General features: G+C 36.8%; 1 protein-coding gene across 1 annotated transcript in view; it reads left to right on the top strand.

Annotated features, from left to right (window-relative positions):
- The window catches only part of ADAMTS20 (ADAM metallopeptidase with thrombospondin type 1 motif 20), a 212744-nt gene extending 191863 nt beyond the window's left edge, over positions 1 to 20881 (top strand). Inside the window, exons 37-39 of the mRNA XM_049882873.1 lie at positions 1740 to 1831; positions 16870 to 16974; positions 20792 to 20881. Coding sequence (XP_049738830.1) covers positions 1740 to 1831; positions 16870 to 16974; positions 20792 to 20881 — 287 coding nt within the window. The remainder of the gene's footprint in view (positions 1 to 1739; positions 1832 to 16869; positions 16975 to 20791) is intronic.
- Positions 20882 to 21375: the final 494 nt, after the last annotated feature.

Genomic DNA, 21375 nt, shown 5'->3' with positions numbered 1-21375 from the left:
TGGAGAAAATGATAATACATTTAGCTTTGAAATGCTAAATTAGAGGAATCTGTGAGTCATTCAGGTTGTTATGTCCAATAGGTGTTTGATATATGTTCTGGAACTCATCAGAATCAGCTGGACTGGATATATACTTGAGAGTCATAATTGCATAATTGATTCTTGGAAGTAAGGGTGTTGACTGGTATGTGCTTTCAGGGGAGATAGTCAGAAAGGATGATTTGAAATTTATGCCTCTGCTTTGCCCCAGATCAACACTTAAGTGTTATCCATAAACAGTGGGGTATGAATAAATGTTTAACAACCAGCTCTCTAGAAAAAAAAAGTCTGATTTGTAGTATTTCCCATTTCCATGGTGCACATATCCCTACCATAGATGGTTTCAAGCTACCAACATGGCCTCACTGTACAAGGAGTTGGGAAGGGATTCACAGAATCGACTCTTAAGAACTGATACAGGTTGGCTCCAGCACACCACTGAAGGCTTCCTGCTTTTGGAAACTGCCCCTGGATATATGATAGATCCCTCCCAAAAAGTTATGTATGGAGATTGCCTCCAGGGGACTGGCATCATCATGGGGCATGCAGCAATCTTTCAATCTTCTCGGAAAGTAAAGCAATTGGAAACAATGGCACTTAATTGTGATATTATTTAAATGATTCAGCCATGAAGAAGCTATTGGATCTGTTCATTTTTAGGGGTCTTTTTGACCTGTTCTTGAGTCATTGATTCTATTTTTGATCCTTTATATTGATTCTCCAGTACAACAGCCAATCGGGAGATTTTGCTTGCACACACTCTTGCCACATTCTTATGTTGTTTCCATGGTTGCCAGTAGACTATGCTTCCTAGAAGAAAATTTGTCTCATTTTTAGCAAGGAATTTTACAAGGTCCATGAGAACATGTTTCTGACAAGATGGAAAAATGTAAGCTAGATAAGTGATAGCATACTTAGATTTATAGCTCATTAAAAAGTCATGTCCAAGAGATACTTAATAACATTGATAAAAATAAGAGATGTAGCTGATGGTTTGCCACAAGTTAGCAAAAGTAAAATGGAAAATAATAACAATAATAATGATATGAGAAACAAAAGAAATGAACATGCTTTTTAGCTCTATGTTTTTGAGTATCCTATACGGATTGATATATATGCTGTATAGGGTCGCTATGAGTTGGAATCGACTTGATGGTAGTGGGTTCTTTGTTTTGGAGCCCTGGTGGCACTGTGGTTAAGAACTTGGCTGCTAATCAAAAGGCCGGCAGTTTGAATCCACCAGCTTCTTCTTGGAAACCCTATGCAACAATTTTACTCTGTCATTTAGGGTTGCTATGAGTCAGAATCCACTCGATGGCAATGGTTTTTTTTTTTTTTTTTTGGTACTTATGTATTACTTTCATATAATTTTTTAAATCTTTAAATAATTTTTTTCTTCAGTGGTTTTCCTTCTGACCCTACTTCATTTATTTTCTTTGATATAAAGTAATTATTTAGTTTTGAAATCTTCTAATTACAGCTATACCTGTCATTTCTTATGGAAATTTATGAGATGAATGTTTTAGTACTAAAGAAAATTTATGTATTGACAGCCTGTGCTAAATACTGTAATTATGAAACAATTTTTATTTAAAAATTTGAATGAAAAATATATTTAAGAAAAGATGAAAACTGCAAGTTTTTCAGTGAAGATTGCAATACAGCCCTAATGCTAAAGAGTTTCAATTATTATTTTCTAGCTACAGACCTTCTTTTTTCCCAGACCATATTTGGAAAAGCAGTTCCATTTGCCACAGCTGGAGATTGCTATAGTGCTGCCAGATGTCCACAGGTATTTGTTTGATTTTTCCCTCACTATAAAAAAATAATCAATGCTGTTTCTTTTCATGCATTTTCTTGGCCAGAACGTTGCAAAAAAAAAAAAAAAAAAGTAAATGAAAAGCTGTCTATACGCATTTTACTTGGAAAGGTTATAGATAAACTTTGGAGAAAACGCATCTTTGCCAAGTTCACATTTGTTTGAGAGGGTGTGCAACAAAAATTTTAATTTATTCAGGCCCTATTTTTCCTCCCATGGTGCATTATCATTTTAATCTTTCCACCTAAAAACCAAAAAAACCCAGTGCCATCGAGTCGATTCCGACTCATCCATGGAAACGAATAGACATGCATTACCAGGTAAAGCAACGGATCAAAAGCCTGTGACTTTCATATGCTGCTGCTAACTTGGTTTGTATTGGCTTTCTGGGTTTGTAACATTCCCAGCTAATTTTCCAGCACCTGTGAAATAGTACATTTCCATTTCTTTATTCTTGTTTATGTTCTTTATTTTCAGAGTTCTCTTGCCACACTTTTATGTCATTTCAATGGTTGCCAGTAGACTATGCTTCCTAGGAGAAAGTTTGTCTTATTTTTGACAAGGAATTTTACAAAGTCCATGAGAACAACATGTTTCCGATATGATGGAAAAATGTAAGCTAGATGAGTGATAGCATACTTAGATAGATTTATAACTTACTAAAAAGTCATGCCGAAGAGATACTTAATAACATACTGATAAAAATTTGAAGAGATGTAGCTGATGGTTTGCCACAAATCACTCTTTTGGGAATTTCCCATTGACAATTTTCATCATATGACATAGAAGGATGCTTATAGTAGGTATAGAGAGTATTTGCTATATTAGAAAAGGATAATTAAAAGACATTCTCAAGAAACACTAGAACTATATGCTAAAGCCAGTAAGGAAAAAAAAAAAAAACTAACAAGAATAAGTATGTTGTTAGTTGTTAGGTACTGTTGAGTCTGTTCTGACTCTACTGGCCCTATGTACAGCAGAACAAAAAACTGCCCAGTCCTGCACCTCGCTCACAATCATTGCTATATACTATAGAGTACATAGTATAGAATAAGTATAGAGCTCTTAATTTAGGCCCAGAATCTCAAACATAATCTGGCAATGTCATATGAAAAAGTCCTAGACATTTTAGTCAACTGCCATGAGTTCAGTATGAGCCATGCACAGCATGGAGTGATTCCTAAATAACCTAATAGAATCGTAAGGGGCATTTACAAAAGCAGAGTGTTGAAATCAGGACATTCATTTGTACTTGACACTGGACTATTATACTCAATTTTGAGTTTTTATCTTTAAAAGATAAATTTTAATCTATCTAGGAGTAGGAGGAGGCAATCGGGGAAAAAAGGAGTTTTGAAATCATGTCACATAAGGAAAATAAAGAAGGTACCCAGGATTAGAGTAATAGGTTAGGAAAACTGTTTTAAAGGACTGCCATGAAGGAGGACTAAAATCATTCTGTGTTACTGTAAAAAACCCATTGCCATCAAGTCAACTGTGACTCTTGTGACCCTATAGGACATAGTAGGACTGTCCCATAGAGTTTCCAAGGCTGTAATCTTTAAGGAAGCAGCCACATCTTTTGCCCCTGGAGCAGCTGGTGCATTCGAACCACTGACCTTTCAGTTTGCAGCTGAGCTCTTAACCACTGCACCACCAGGGTGTTTGTGTTACTGTAGGAGGCCTTAAGAGGGCGACAGGGTCCATGTAGCTCCTCAAGTTGCCATTCCAGAAGCACTTTCTCTCTTGCCTATACTTTTAAAGGCAGGTAACTTTGCAGAGGATGTGTGTATTCTGACTGAAACTTTGATGCTGATTGGCTCTATCCATGTCCATCTTTCTACTTCCCAATTCCTTACTTCACTCATACTCGAGATCAATAACTACCTCTCAGGTGGAGAGTCTCTGATCGACTATCTTCCATTCAGTTCCATTCCCAGGACTGTTCTTCCCTGGCTGAGCTCCCCCTTCTGAAGGCTTGCACTGAGTATCTGTTTCTTCAGCTATAAAACAGGATTATCCAGTTTACTTGCTCAAGATATTGTAAAAAAAAGAAATTGAGTTACGCTGAAATTGGAGAAAGGAAGTTAAGTACAAATGGAAATAACTATTCCATCATTTAAAAACCTGACTATGCTGACACCTCTGATTCTGATTTCATGCTTACCAAGAAATATTCTATTTATAATAGTTGGCATTTTGTTAGGATATTTCCTGTGATGAGAAGGTCCTGGAGAAAGTCAGAGGCAGGACCAGCAATAAAATGCTACTCTCTGCCTGTGAGGGTGAAATGCTTTCCTCACATGGTTCTTTAGGCATTTCTGGAATGCAGAGCTCTGTTTCCAAAATTAGATGTTATCTGGCATAGGTATATTCTGCCTATGTATATATATACTCATCTATATGCAGTCTGTATTCATCTGCCAGCATTTACTATTACCAAAAATACAAACTGCCCAAGTATTTGTGGAGACGCTGTGTCAAATACATAAACCAGATTTTGTGTCAAGTTACACATTTGCATGAATACTCTCCAGATGTTTAATGTCACAGAAAGAACATATTCTTTTGTCTGAGATTCATCAAAACCCCATTCTCAGTGTTTGCATATGACAAGGCACCCTGGGACATGAATGCTAAAAAAGGAATGGACACATATGGTGATCCTTAGGGAAAATAAACTTTGCCACATTGTAATATATTAAAGTTAAGGAGTGTGATATGACTTTAGAATACATATGTCAAAAGTGAAGTAAAGTAAAATGCTTTGTACTTTTCACAGAGCTACAAAAATTAAAAACAAACTGAATCTCTCTTGCTAATTTGTAATTAATATTTGATTACTTGACTTAATGGATTCAATTGTGTCCCCCCAAAATATGTATCAACTTGGTTAGGCTATGTGTGGTTGACCTCCATTTTGTGATTTCCCTATGTGTTATAGGTCATAATCTCTGCCTGTGGTTAAAAAGGATTACAGTGGTATCTTAGTTATCCAGTGCTGCTATAACAGAAATACCACAAGTGGATGGCTTTAAGAAAGAGAAGTTTATTTTCCCACAGTAAAATACCCTAAAAGTCCAAATTCAGGGTGTCAGCTTCAGGGGAAGGCTTTCTCTCTTTGTTGGCTCTGGAGAAAGGTCCTTGTCCTCAATCTTCCACTGGTTGAGGAGCTTCTCAGATGCAGGGACCCCAGGTCCAAAGGACACAGTCTGCTCCTGGCGCTGCTTTCTTGGTGGTATGAGGCCCCCAACTCTCTGGTTGCTTCCCTTTCCTTTTATCTCTTGAGAGATAAAAGGTGGTACCGGCCGCACCCCAGGGAAACTCCCTTTACATTGGATCAGGGAGGTGAACTGAGTAAGGGTGGTGTTACAATCCCACCCTAATCCTCTGAACATAAAACCACAATCACAAAATGGAGGAGAACCACACAACACTGGGAATCACGGCCCAACCAAGTTTTTGGGGGAGGACAGAATTCAATCCATGACAGGTGGGATGTAACACTCTTGCTCAGGTCATGCCCCTGATCCAATATAAGGGGAGTTTCCCTGAGGTGTGGCCTGCACCACCTTTTATCTCTCAAGAGATAAAAGGAAAGGGAAGCAAGCAGAAAGTTGGGGGACTTCATACCACAAAGAAAGAAACACTGGGAGCAGAGCATACCCTTTGGACCTGAGGTTCCTGCTCTGAGATGCTGCCAGACCAAGGGAAGACTGATGCATCACAACTACCTTCCTCCAGAGCCGACAAAGAGAGAAAGCCTTCCCCTGGAGTTGATGCCCTGAGTTTGGACCTGTAGTCTACTCGACTGTGGGAGAGTAAACTTCTCTTTGTTAAAGTCATCCAGTTGTGGTATTTCTGTTAAAGCAGCACTAGATGACTAAGACAGTGCCAGAGAAATAATCATATTCAGCTGATGCCAGTGGTTCATGGCCAGAGTCCATTCTGAGTGTTCAGAGCAAGTTGTTAAATATTTTGAATCTGTATTTTTTATTATCAGGTGTAGTGTTATATCTCCACCTCTGTATCTGTCTATCATCATCATCTATCAGATATGCCCTCTTGATTATGTTGTCTACCCACTGCCGTTGAATCTATTCTGACTCATAACGACCCCATAGGACAGAGTAGAACTGCCCCATAGAGTTTTCTTTTTCCTTAATTGCTTTTGTCAATTTTCTCTTATTAAATAAGATAAACTAAATATGCTTTTGATGTACAGTTCTATGAATTTTAATATATGTACAGATTCATGTTTTCGACACCACAATCAGAATACAGAACAGTTATATCACCTTCCAAAAAACTTCCTCACACTCCCTATTTGTAATCAATTCCTCTCTCTCAATTCTGGCAAACTCTGTTTGCTATAGTTTTGCCTTTTCTAGGATGCCATATAAATGGAATCATATAGTGTATAATACTTTGAAATTGGATTCTTTCACACGACATAATGCTTTTGAGATTCATCTCCATGTTGTTTCATATATTTTTATTCTTTTTTATTGCTGAGTAGTAGTCCATCTTATGGATGTCTTTCATTTGTTCTACAGTTTGTCCCTCCATTGAAGGTTAATGAGTTTTTTCAGCTTTTGGAGACTCCTGGAGTTTTTATTGCAACTGCATTAAATTTACAGATAACATAAATAATAAACTATGTACAACACATTTTGAAATTGTAAAACATCATAATATAATGTGCACACATAAACCAATCACTCAACCCAAGAAGTGGATCATTATAACTTATATCTTCCTATATGATTCTCCTCTATTTTATATTCTTACCTACAACTGGTAGAGCCCTGGTGGCACAGTGGTTAAGAGCTCAGGCTGTTAACCGAAAGATCAGTAGTTGGAATCCACAAGCCGCTCCCTGGAAACGTATGGTGCAGTTCTACTCTGTCCTATAGGGTTGCTATGAGTTGATATTGACTTGACAGCAACGAGTTATAAGCAGAGGAAGCCACACACTAAATTTTGTCTTTATCATGCATTTGCTTTATTATTTTTGTTTGTTTTATTACTTTCCAGATGTATGTTTGGGAAGCTCTGGTGGCACAGCAGTTAAGAGCTCGGCTGCTTACCGAAATGTCCGCTGTTCGAATCCACCAGCTGCTCCTTGGAAACCCTATGGGGCAGTTTTACTCTGCCCTATAGGGTCACTATGGGGCAGCTCTACTCTGTCGTATAGGGTCGCTATGAGTCGGAATCAACTCGACGGCACTGGGTTTCTGGGATAAGGTTGCTATGAGTCGGAATCGACTCAATGGCAATGGGTTTGGTTTTTTTGGCTATATGCATGTTTACATAATATATTTTTTATTTTTGCCATTAAAAATTATATAATGTATACTATAATATGTGACTTCTCTCCCAGGACCTTTTTCCCAGGATTTTGTTTGTAGCAATTTCTCTGTGTCGTTGAATTTAATTGCCATTTTTTTTCGTTTCAACGGTATGACTTCCATTGTGTGACTATAACACAATTTATCTGTTTTCCTATTGGTAGACATTTGGATGTTTTCAGTTTCTTGTTCTATAGGAATTTTATATGAAATATAATACTGACCTATTTTCCTGACTCTGTAAATAACAGCTGAAATTACTTGAGCTTTACGATGCTTTAATATGTTGTAGGGCATGCGCCCTTCATGTGTTCAATTTTTGCTTGCTTATTCTTGGGCCATTTTTAGTCCAAATGAGTTCTAGCTTGTCAAATTTCATGAAAAATTCTGTTTTTTTTTTTTTTAAATCAAAATTAAAGTTTTGGGGACTACTTCTAGGTCTTTCAATAAACATTATTGCTTGCTATATACTTCCTCTGTTTTACTTACCTGAAAAATCTTTGTTATGCCCACATGATTGTTAGTTTTCTCACAGTACTTTGAAGATATTGCCCCACTGTCTTGTGTTTTCCATTGCTTAAAAAGTCTTTTATAAATCTAATTGTAATTCCTTTGTAAATTACCCAATTTTTTTCTCTATGAATGCTTTGAATTCTTTGTCTTTGTCAGTCTGTAATTTCACTCTGTCATTAACTTCTTTTAATTTATCAATCTTGAGATTCTGTTTGACTCTGTAATAGGAGGAAACATGTTTTTACCAGTTCTGCAAAATTCTCAGCTATTTTTTTTTTTTTTTTTAAGCTGTCTTGCTCCCCCATTCACTCAATTTTCTCCTTCTGGAACTTTGTTTAGAAGCCAATTAGAGCTATTCACTAAATGTTACTTCATCTCTCTTATTATTTTTATTTTGTTATCTGTACTGCAATTTGGATGAATTTATTTGATCTGGATGATATTTATTGATCTATTTTCCAGTTCAATAATTCTGTCTTTATCTAATAGGTAATCTGTTGTTTAACATATTTTTCTTTTAATTTCAAATTTATATTTTTCATTTAGATAGTTTCTATTTGGATTTTTAATAATCTCCCTGATTTTTTTTATAGTGTCTTACTACTTGCCCCTATTTTCATTCTCTCTTTTATTTCTTTAAACACATAAGGATGCTTTTTTTGAAACACTGTATTTGTTAATTCTATTATATAAAGACTATCAGTATCTAACTTTTTTTAAAATGGGGGTCTCATATTCCTAGGGAATTTTTCTGAAAGAACTCCTTGAGACTATGTTTGGGGTTATGTTTCTTCAGGGAGATTTGGACTTGCTTATTCTAGACATCTCCAACAAACTTTCATGGGATATTTTTTTTCTAGCTTATGCTTTTAGAAATATTCTAATCCTTTATGGGCCCTGGATTTATCCTGTTTCCCTTACACTTAGTGTTGAGGTAATGTTCTGTCTGCTGTACTTGAGGGACTATTAAAACCCAAGGATTTGAAATAAGGATTTTTGTACTTGACTTAGCAAAGTCAAAGGTAGCTTATTTCTATTTTTTTCCAAACAATACAGTTCCTTAAAACCCGTTGCCGTCGAGTCGATTCCCACTCATAGCAACCCTATATGACAAAGTAGAACTGCCCCATAGGGTTTCCAAGGAGTGCTTGGTGAATTTGAACTGCCAGCCTTTTGGTTAGCAGCTGTAGCTCTTAACCACTACACCACCAGGGTTTTCTACAAGGTTCTTAGACTGCCTTAATTCTTATCGTCCCTTCATCTTATATAACTTTTGTCTAGTATTTTAATTTCATATTGTTTTATATCCTTTCCAAATTGTTGTTGGGTTGTTAGGTGCTGTTAAGTTGGCTCCAACTAAAAGTGACACTATGTACAACAGAATGAAACACTGCCAGGTTCTATGCCATCTGCATAATCATTGCTATTTTTATAGAGCCCATTGTTGCAGCCACTGTGTCAATCCATTTTATTGATGGTTTCCTTCTTTTTCTCTGACTGTCTACTTTACCAAACATGATGTCCTTCTCCAGGGACTCATCCATCCTGATAACATGTCTAAAGTAATTGAGACGAAGGGAAGTCTTCTTATTTTAGTCATCTAGTGCTACTATAAGAGAAATACCACAAGTGGATGCCTTTGACAAAGAGAAATTTATTCTCTCACTGTCTAGTAGGCTAAAAGTCTGAATTCAGGGTGATAGCTCCAGGTAAGGCTTTCTCTCTCTGCTGGCTCTGGAGGGAAGTCCTTGTCATCAATCTTCCCTTGGTCTAGGAGCTTCTTCTCCATACAGCAACTCCAGGCCCAAAAGACACAATTTATTCCCAGCGCTGCTTTCTTACTGGTATGAGGTCCCCAACTCTCTGCTCGCTTCTCTCTTTTATATCTCAAAAGAGATTGGCTTAAAACACAATCTAATCCTGTAGATTGAGTTGTGCCTCATCAACACAACTGCCACTAATCCCATCTCATTTACATCATAGAGATAGGATTTACAACACACAGGACAATCACATCAGATAATAAAATGGTGGACAGTCACACAACACTGGGAATCATGGCCTAGCCAAATTGGTACACATATTTTTGAGGGACACAATTCCATCCATGTCACTCCTCATCCTTGCTTACAAGGAGCACTCTGGTTGTACTTCTTCCAGACAGATTTGTTCATTCTTCTAGCAGTCCATAGTATCTTCAAGATTCTTCACCAACACCATAATTCAAAGGAATCAAGTTCTTCTTCGGTCTTCCTTATTCATTGTCCACCTTTCACATGCATATGAGGCAATTGAAAATACCATGTCTTGGGCCAGGTGTACCTTACTCCTCAAAGGGACATATTTGCTTTTTAACACTTTAAAGAAGTCTTTTACAGCAAATTTGCCCAATGCAATATGTCAATTGATTTCTTGACTGCTGCTTCCATGGCCATTGATTGTGGATCCAAGTAAAATGAAATCCTTGATAATGTCAATCTTTTCTCCATTTATCATGATGTTGCTTATTGATTCTGTTGTGAAGATTTGTTTTTTTTTTATGTTGAGGCGTAATCCATACTAAAGTCTGTCATCTTTGATCCTCTTTATTAATGCTTGAAGTCCTTTTCACCTTCAGCAAGCAAGGTTGTGTCATCTGCATATCTCAGGTTGTTAATGAGTCTTCCTCCAATCCTGATGCCACATTCTTCTTCATATAGTCCAGTTTTCAGATTATTTTCTCAGTATACAGATTGAATAAGTATGATGAAAGGATACAACCCTGATGCAAACCTTTCCTCACTTTAAACCACAAAGTATCTCCTTGTTCTGTTTGAATGATTGCCTCTTACTGTGTGTACAGGTTCCTCATGATCACAATAAGTGTTCTGGAATTCACATTCTTCACAATGTTATCCATAATTTATTATGATCCACACATTCAAATGCCTTTGCATAATCAATAAAACACAGGTAAACATCTTTTTGGTATTCTCTGCTTTCAGCCATGATCCATCTGACATCAGCAATGATATACCTCATTCCACGTCCTCTTCTGAATCGGCTTGAACTTCTGGCAGTCCTCTGTTGATGTACTGCCACAATTGCTTTTGAATGATCTTCAGCAAAATTTCACTTGTGTATGATAATAATGATATTTTTCCATAATCTCTGCATTCTGTTGGATCAACTTTCTTTGGAATGGGCACAAATATGGATCACTTCCAGCCGGTTGGCCAGGAGGCTGTCTTCCAAATTTCTGATATAGATAATTGAGCACCTCCAGAGCTGCATCCGTGTGTTGAAACTGCTCAGTTGGTACTCTGTTAGTTCCTGGAGCCTTGTTTATCACCATTCCCTTCAGCTCAGCTTGAACTTCTTCCTTCAGTATCATCAGTTGTTGATCATATGCTATCTTCTGAAATGGCTGAATGTCAACCAGTTCTTTTTGGTACAGTGAGTCTGTGTATTCCTTCCATCTTCTTTTGATGCTTCCTGTGTCATTTAATATTTTCCCCGTAGAATCCTTCAGTATTGCAACTCAAGGCTTGAATTTTTCCTTCAGTTCTTTCAGCTTGAGAAATACTGAGCACATTCTTCCCTTTTGGATTTCTGACTCCAGGTCTTTTCATATTTCATAATAATACTTTACTTTGTCTTCTTGAGCTGCCTTTTAAAATCTTCTCTTCAGCTATTTTACTTCATCATTTCTTCCTTTCGTTTTAGCTACTCTATGTTCAAGAGCAAGTATCAGACTCTCTTCTAACAACCATTTTGGTCTTTCCTTTCTTTTAATTTTTTTATTTATTATTGTACTTTAGATGAAGGTTTACAGAGAAAACTAGTTTCTTATTAATCTTTCCTGTCTTTTTAATGGCCTCTTTCTTTCTTCATGTATGATGTCCTTGGTGTCATTCCACAACTTGTCTGTTTCTCAGTCATTAGCGTTCAGTTCTCCAAATCTATCCTTGAGATGGTCTCTAAATTCAGGTGGGATATGTTCAAGGTCGTACCTTGGCTGTCCTGGACTTGTTCTAATTTTCTTCAACTTCAACTTCAACTTAACAATATGAGCAATTAATGGTCTGTTCTGCAATCAGCCCCTGGCCTTGTTCTGACTGATAATAACTAGCTTCTCCATTAGCTCTTTCCACAGATGTAGTCAATTTGATTCCTGTGTTTTCCACCCAGTGAGGTCCACGTGTATAATCACCATCTATGTTGTTGAAAAAAAGTATTTGCCGTGAAGAAGATGTTGGTCTTGCAAAATTCTGTCATGTGGTCTCTGGCATCATTTCTATCCCCAAGGCCATATTTTCCAACTGCCAATCCCTCTTCTTTGTTTCCAGCTCTCACATTTTAATCACCAGTAATTATCAATGCATCTTGATTGCATATTTGATCAATTTCAGACTGCAGACTTTGCTAAAAATATTCAGTTTCTTCACCTTTGGCCTCAGTGGTAGGTGCTTAAATTTGAATAATAGTTGTATTAACTGGTCTTCTTTGCGGGGATAAGGATATTAACCTATCACTGACAGAGTTGTACTTCAGGACAGATCTTGAAATGTTCTTTTTGACGACGAGTGCGATGCCATTTCTTTTCAATTTGTCATTTCTGACATAGTAGACCATATAATAGACCAATACAAAATGGCCAATACTAGTCCATTTCAGCTCACTAATGCCTAGGATATCGACCTTTATGTAGTCCATTTCATCTTTGACGACTTCAATTTTCGTACTTCGTACATTCCATGTTTCAATTATTAATGGATGTTTGCAGCTGTTTCTTCTCATTTTGTGTCATGCCACCTCAGCAAATGAAGGTCCCAAAAGCTTTAATCTGTCCATGTCAATAAAGTTGATTCTATTTTGAGGAAGCAGCTTGTAGATCGCCAGGTCCTTTTTACTAGTGTGTTTTAGTCTGGAAGCTCTGCTGAAACCTGTCCACCATGGGTGACCCTGCTGGCATTTGAAATACTGGTGGAAGAGCTTCCAGCATTACAACAGACAAACTACCACAGTTCGACCAACTGACTTATTTGGAGAGTGTTTTTTTTTTTAAACCCTTCAAATTAGTCGTTCTTATTATTTTATACTGTCATCAGTTCTTATTTTGGTCTGCAGATATTTAGCTGAGTGTAGAATTCTATGTTGAAAGTTATTATCTCTCAAAACAATACAGATATTGTTCCTTTTGTCATCTTACATCTGTTTCATAAATGAGGTAATTGGTGTTTTCTCTCTGCTCTTTTTAAGATCTTTGTATCTTTGGTGTTCTGCAGTTCCATTACTGGGTGCTAAGTTCCCATTGTTTTTAGTAACAGAAACAACTTTGTACTTTATTTAAGTGTAAGTCTGGCCTTGCTCTCAAGCATATCATAAGCTTCTTTTGGACCTTTAACTCTCTTAACTCCATAGGCAAATTAGAGATCTGTTAATTTATTCTTTGATGCAGAGAATTACTCAAGGGCAGACATTCCAGTTGTTTAATTCCCAGGTCTTTTCAATCACCTTACCTTTCATTTCTGATTTGGTTACTGAAATTTTACTTCTTATAATGGCCTCTTCCAAAAAATTTCCAGAGAATAGAAGAGGAGGCAAACTTTGAAAAAAAAATTTTTTTTTTCCAGCAGCTCTTATGTTGACTTGGTTTTTCAAGTTAAAGATTAGGTTTAAGAAAGTTTAAATATTAATCTTAAGTGAAATATTGGAATTAATGCATTTATAAACTTATTTAATACTTCCAAATTTCAATAGGAATTTATCATCACCTTCCTTACAGTACCTGTAATTCTCTACATTGCATTATGGTTATTTATGTACATATGTTATTTTATATACCAGTTTTAGAGTGGGATCTATTCCTGAACTTCCGCGGTACTTGGTACCATGTTTGCCACTCAATTAGTTTTGAACAGATGAATGAAATGTATTTTTACCTCTATCAACATTATTCCAATTTTAAAATGAATTTTTTAATCATTTTCTGAGACTGTATTTTATAGTTTTTTAAACAAAGGCTAAGAACCAAAGTAAAAGTCATGAAAATTAATCCAGAAAAATGGAGCAATAGGTATTTCTAGACCCTACTGATTGTGCCAGTTACCACCTAAGTGTCTCAGTGGCTTGATATTTTCTTTCACTTCCATTATGTATACATTTGAATGCTTCCAAGCCACATTGAGCAGAGAGTTGGAGAATGAATGGAACAGTAGGACAACAGAATAATGTGAAAACACAACATTGCCCAACCTGGACATTCAGTAAGTGGTCAGTCACAGAAAACCTCCTTCCAATAGTATATTTCCATTTTAAAGGAATTTTATTTGATGAGAAGTCTATTTGTGAGGGAATGTGGGCTAGAGGTATCCAGAGCAAAACCTGTATCAGATTAACTAAGTATTAAGTAGTAGAAAGTTAGGTGCTGTTGGGTCATCTCCAACTCATCGTGACCCTGTGTATAACAGAACAAAATGTGTCCCAGTCCTATGCCATCCTCACAACAGTAGGCATGTTCGAGCCCATTGTTGCAGTCAAGCCATGTCGTTGAGGGTCTTCTGCTTTTTCGCTGACCCTCTACTTTAGCGAGCTCGATGTCCTTCAGAGATTGGTCCCTCCTGATAACATGTCCAAAGCAAGTGAGACAAAGTCTCTCCATCCTCGCTTCTAAGGAGCATTCTGACTGTACTTCCTTCAAGACAGATTTGTGGGTTCTTCTGGCAGTCCATAGTATATTCATTATTCTTCTCCAACGCTATAATTCAAATACATCAATTCTTCTATCTTCCTTTTTCATTGTCCAGCTTTCACATGCATATGAGGCAATTGAAAAACCATGGCTTGGATCAGGTGAACCTTAGTCATCAAAGTGATGTCTTTGCTTTTTAAGATTTTAAAGAAGTCTTTTGCAGCAGATTTGCCCAATGCAATACATCATTCGATTTCTGGACTGTTGCTTCCATGGACATCATCGATTGTTGATCCAAGTGAAATGAAATTCTTCCCAAGAATTAGTTCTTTTCATTCAAGTATTTGCCAAAATAAAGTACACGTGTGGGTAGGTTAATGTCATTCATTATCGTGGAGTCTGAAAAGTTTTGTGTGTTTAATTTTATAATGCTATACTTTAAAATTTATAATGTGCTTAATTCATCCATTCAAAAACACTTATTGAGTAATTAGGTCCTACTCTGGCTCTGGGAATACAGCAATGAAGCAAACATGCAGGTCATATTCTAAACAAGTGATGCTGGATGTAATAAGAAATTTTCTTGGAAATTTATCTAAAACTAATTATATTTGCTATGGAAAATCCTCCATATATTGTCATTTATTATAAATGTGATTGAATCCTTATTTTGTTTTTAAATGAGATATATGTAAGTATAAGATTGTTAAGAAGTCGATGTTAATAAACTAAACTGATATCTTGTTTTTTAGCAATAGTAATAATTCATATTATAAATATATATATATTTTTAGCCTTTGCTTTCATGGCAAAGTAATATTTTAATTCACATCATATAACCCTCAGTTTCATCATAGCCTTGTTGAAGACTCATGCGTCGTCGACCATTTGGGTATTGTGATGATATCTAAGCATGCCTAGACATTGCTCTGAGTTTGTATACGTATTGAGCATTGTCCGTAGGCTAAATAAGCATGCATTTCTACTTTTTTAACATGTTATTGTGCTTTTATTGTGAAAGTTTACATGGTGAATTAGTTTCCATTTCAATAATTCATACACAAATTGTTCCGTGGCATTGACTACAATCCCTACAATGTGTCAGCGCTCTCCCCATTTCCATCCTGGGTTCCCCGTTTCCTTTCATCTGGTTTTCCTGCCCCTTCCTGCCTTCTTATCTTTGTTTTTGGGCACATGTTGCCCTTTTGGTCTCATATAGTTGATTGTTGTAAGGAGCACGTTCCTCACAGGTGTTGTTTTTCTTTTAGGTCTGTCTATTATTATTATTATTTTCTTTTTTTTTAATTATTTTGCTGAAAGGTGACTTCTGGGAGTGGCTTCAGTTGCAAGTTAGAAGAGTATCTTAGGGCTATACTCTCGGGGCTTCCTCCGGTCTCTATCAGATCACTAAGTTTGATCTTATTTATGAATTTGAATTTTGTTCTACATTTTTCTCCACTGTAGCTGGGACCTCCTGTTGTGTTCCTGATCAGAGCCGAGTTGGTAGTGAAAGCTGGGCACCATCTAGTTCTTCTGGTCTCAGGCTAGAGGAGATTGTGGTTCCTGTGGGCCGTTAGTCCTTTGGACTAATTGCTTCCTTGAGTCTTTGGTTTTCTTCACTCTCTTTTGCTTCAGACAGGAAGAGACCAATGGTTTTATCTTAGACGGTGGCTCTCCTTTTCAGTGTGTAATTTTTCCTGCAAGATAAGTTCAAAATGATACAGATTTTACCCATTTTAGTTACCCATTTTTTCAGTCAATGGGTATTTAAAGTTTAGTTATTTACAAAGATAGTCTGAAATATTTTGACACAAAAAGGTCCATGTACTTGAAAATAATTAGATCATAAAGCCACTAGGGGGCCCGCAAACCATAACATGTGTAAACCGCGTGGCATTACATGTCCCTGTACACTTCTGTCTACTTAAAAAGGACATAATAACCAGTGCAGTACCACTACATTCGGTAGTTTTGTATGGTGACTTAGGAATTAATATCACAAAAGGGGCCTCAATAAGAGAAGATTCTTGAAAATACATTTAACAGTGTGCAAATTCTCAGGAATTTACCAATGAGGGGCCCAAAATTGTCACTCGGTAAATGATAGTCTGCTAGTCCCTATCAACACCCCTTCTGTCAGGACTTTTTATAGGTATAGGACCATTAGCTCTATTGTCGAGTGTTAGTATCTGAGGGTTGGACAGAGTCAGTTTTGCAAAAATAACATTGTGTGGTATTAATTCAGTTGTCTCTTGTAACTGAGAAAACATATTTGTAACCAATTTTAAAAAATTTAGCTGGTTCATTTTCTTTAGGGTAAGGTTGTATCAACATTCTTTCATCTTATAAAGGAAGACCCTTGAAAATAACTGAGCCGTTCTTATGTAAGTCACACTCAGATGTTTCCAGCCAAACGCATTCTTAAATATTTTATGAATTCCATCTAATTTTGTTTCATTTTGTTTACAATCCAGGGACAGTTCAGTATTAATTTGGCAGAAACTGGGATGAAGATATCCAGCACAGCGAAATGGCTTGCTCAAGGGAGTTATGCCTCTGTTGTCATTCACAGATCACAAGTAAGTCCTGCTGGGCCACAAAGTCAGCTTGAAATACTTCTGTGCTTTGAAATAGCATTCAAGGTCCTCTGCCTTAGATTTATATCAATAATTTAATGACTAAAGAATTGAGGCATAGCATTAATTAATATGAAATTGTGAAATCTTTTTTTTTAATTAATATGTATATATGTAGGTTTTACACACACAAATTTGTGTGCAGACTACAGATATCTAAACATGAAATACCAAATGCCAGGGAATATAAATATTTCCTAGCTCAAGTTAGGACTAGTGACTGGAGATGCAGCCACTTCAGAAGGAAGGAGTGTTTTTATTTGCACTTTATTACTAAAGGTTTATAGGTCTTAGTCTTCAAGTACCAGTTGCCATCGAGTCCATTCTGACTTATGGCGACCACATGTCTGTCAGAGAAGAACTCTATAGGGAGTTCTCCATAGGGTTTTTAATGGCTGATTTTTCAAAAGTAGATTGCCAGGCCTTTCCTCTGACAGCATTTCAAAGCAAGGCATGAATTTTTTTAATTGAAATGTAGATGAAGGTTTACAGAACAAGCTAGCTTCTCGTTAATCAGTTAGTACACATATTGTTTTATGACATTGGTTAACAACCCCACGACATGTCAACACTCTCCCTTCTCGACCTTGGGTTCCCTATTACCAGCTTTTCTGTCCCCTCCTGCCTTCTAGTCCTTGCCCCTGGGCTGGTGTGCCTCTTTAATCTTGTTTTGTTTTATGGGCCTGTTTGATCTTTGGCTGAAGAGTGAATCTCAGGAGTGAATTCATTACTGAATTTAGAGGGAGTCTGGGAGCCACGCTCTCAGGATTTCTCCAGTCTCTGTCGGGTCAGTAAGTCTGGTCTTTTTTTTTTGTGATTTAGAATTTTGTTCTACATTTTTCCCCATCTCTGTCTGGGACTCTCTATTGTGATTCCTGTCAGAGCAGTCAGTAGCTGTAGCTGGGCACCATCTAGTTGTGCTGGACTCAATCTGGTGGAGGCCGTGGTAGTTGTGGTCCATTAGTCCTTTGTACTAATCTTTTCCTTGCATCTTTAGTTTTCTTCATTCTTCCCTTGCTCCCAAAGGGGTGAGACCAGTGGAGTATCTTAGATGGCTGTTCATAGACTTTTAAGACCCCAGACACTACTCATCAAAGTAGAATGTAGAACATTTTCTTTATAAACTATGTTCCTGAGGCATGAATTTTTCCTAGAGAGTCGCTGTAAGTTAGAATCGACTCAACAGCAATGGGTTTGGTTTGGTTTGTTTTTTTTTTTCTGCTTCTGCTTGGTGATGAGGGTGGGCCCAGGAGCCATTTGTCATTTAACAATATCCTTCCAAGTTTCTTCAAGAATTAGGACTACTTACTTATGGCTGTACTCATATTTTCCTTTGTCTATCTTTAGATAACATTGTTATTTGGATCGTAACTGTACCACACACATTTTCCACAGTACCAAAACTACTGCTGTAGAGTAGTTTCCTGCTCCTAGTGACCCTACAGGACAGAGTAGAACTGTCCCATGGGGTTTCCAAGGCTGTCAATCTTTATGGAAGCAGACTGCCACATCTTTCTCCTACGGAGCCACTGGTGGTTTTGAACAACCGACCTTTTGGTTAGCAGTGGAACACTTTAACCACTGCTTCACTAGGGCTTGCTGCTGTTGTGGTGCACTGTAATGTGCACTTTATGAGAGAATGTCTACTACTTTCAGTTATTGCATCTTGGAGAACATGGCTCTGCCTGGAGTAAATTTGGATCTAGGTTATCAGTGTTCTCACCTATATGGCAAAAGTGCCTGTCTAATGTTTTGTATGTCCTTTTCTTTTGATAAAAATATGTTATACCCCATTTATGTAGTCTTTATTTGTAAATGAAATTCAACATTCTAACGTTCATAGCCTTGGAAACATTCTATTTCTAAGGACTATGAATTTGTGCTTTAAGTAATAATTAAAGAACTTCAAATTTTATTATTTCACTTATGTAAGTAAGCTAAGTAGGCTTTCAGAAAGAATGATTATTTCTAAGTATTTATTTAGCATATGTGGAACTAAATGTTTTTGGAAGAAGAATGGGAATAAATTGATTAGTTAAATGTGTTCTGGGCGGGTATAAATGTAAAACTAAATGAAATTAAAAAAAAACTGTTGCCATCGAGTTGATTCTGACTCATAGAGACCCTATAGGACAGAGTAGAACTGCTCCATAGGGTTTCCAAGGAGCAGCTGGTGGATTCAAACTGCTGACCTTCTGGTTAGCAACTGAGCTCTTAACTGCTGTGCCACCAGGGCTACAAATGAAATATACTGACCTTTTTAATCCAACTTTTAGGTATTTTTTCCTTAAATGTAAAGACTGAACTCTGGCTGTGGTCACTAGTCAATATGAACATTTAGTAAAGTCATTTATTTTCCTTCTATTTAATTCCTATTCTAAAGATTATTTATTTATTTAATTAGCTAAAAACTATAATTCACAATAAAAAATGTGACTTGTGAATGTGACACATTCTTTGAACTCTGCTGCCTGGTATGAAACTGAGATCTGTGAAACCCAAGTATGTTTATGGAAATGCAGCATATTTTATTTACCAGTAAATTTAATCAAGATTAAGTATTTACTTAAACAATCAGCTTTGAGAACAGCAAAGTATATAAAGTTTAATTTTTACAGCTATTCCCTTCTTCATTGTTTACCCAAATTCTCTAGCATTAAAAGCACCTCTGGGTGCGGGGCGGGGGGCTGGGAGGTGGGGAAATGCGGGGAAGATAACTCTAAAAGTCCTTGGTCTCAAAATCTTCCATCTCAAAATGTCCCAGGAACCAAGGCCTCCTTCTCTACCCTTCTTCCTCAGATTAAAAAAAAAAAAAAAAAAAAAACCAAACTCAACCCATTGCCATTGAGTCCATTTTGACTCATCGTGACCCTATTGAAGAGAGTAGAACTACCTCATAGAGTTTCCAAGGACAGGCTGGTGGATTCGAACTGCTGACCTTTTGGTTGGCAGTTATGGCTCTAACCACCGTGCCCCCAGGATATATAACCTTCTCCAATAACTGTGGGAGTTCTGCCTATTTTTGACTCATCCTATCAAAATGTCTTCACGATCTTTTGATCATGGGATCTAAAGATAGAGGGAAGTCTGGAAAGAACATCAGCATGTCCTGACTACCCCTTTTACCCCATTTCTGCTCTTCTGTTCATCAATGAACTGCTCTGCTTAGGGAAGATTCTTCCTTTTTAGTCCTTTCCTAATTATGATTACTGCTTTCAGCTCTTTTTAATCATATCCCCCATTTTACCATCTTCTTCTATACTTTTCTTCAGGGTATGTTTTTAATGTTTTCATGAGGCATTTGAGGTACATAAGATAGAATATGGGTTGTATACAGTTTAGGTTAAGTTTGTGTAACATCCTTCATTTAACAGAATTTTACATGAAGTAAGGTAAATATTAGACAGCAAATTGGGAGAGGTTTTAATAAACGCACTGAAGCAAATAAATAAATTGATTAAAAATATATGGATTCAGATAAATTTTCTAGATGTAGTGTAGTTTATAATCATCAAGTTTATAATCATCAAGTAGCTATTACAAATCTCAGATCATCTAATTACCTTTCAACTTCTCCATGACCGCAAATTTGAACTAATCCTAAAATGGTGTGATCTTTGACCTCAAATGCAATTATTATAGGAAACATAAGTTAATGACTTCAGCCATATGATTCAAGACATGTGCTTTTTCTGCCTTATGCATGCAGACACCAGCTTGTTTAGGATTCTCCTATATTTCCACCTCTTCCTATTTTCAGGATGGAACCAAAGTCTATGGCAGATGTGGAGGGTTCTGTGGAAAGTGTGTTCCTCACATGACTACTGGTCTTCCAGTTCAAGTAATATGAACATTCAGTACTGGGAAGTATGCCCCAAAGAGGAGATATTCTCTGGAACATGCAGATAACCGGTGCTCTTTTCGTCTTCACTCCTTCTTACTGAGATTTCCACGTCCAAAATGCCTCTGCCTTTTTCTCAAGGTGCTTATCAGGGATTCAAATCACTGTTTAATTTTTTCAAAGCCTTCAAAATAAACTTAACAGATGTATGACTCCAATTAGAACCTCTTTCAGAGGACATAATAATTTATGGTAGAGAATACAAAGGTGTTTAAATGAATTATACCAAGATAATATTGCTGTTAACAGCTTGGACTGGACCATAATTATATTATGCCTATAACCACACATGTAAATCTCTGCTTAGTATCCTAGTGTACAATGAAACCTATTGCGTACTTCATGTTAAAATGGGGAAAGTACAAATTAGGAAAATAAACTTATTCAGAACAAACATAAGCATTATTGAACTCCCAGGTGAATCAGTATTCCCATCAAAAAAG

The sequence above is a fragment of the Elephas maximus genome, chromosome 4 (genome assembly GCF_024166365.1).
Source record: "Elephas maximus indicus isolate mEleMax1 chromosome 4, mEleMax1 primary haplotype, whole genome shotgun sequence".
In the NCBI taxonomy this organism is placed as follows: domain Eukaryota; kingdom Metazoa; phylum Chordata; class Mammalia; order Proboscidea; family Elephantidae; genus Elephas; species Elephas maximus.
The sequence above is the reverse complement of the archived record's forward strand: the minus strand, read 5'-3'. Positions and strand labels throughout refer to the sequence as shown.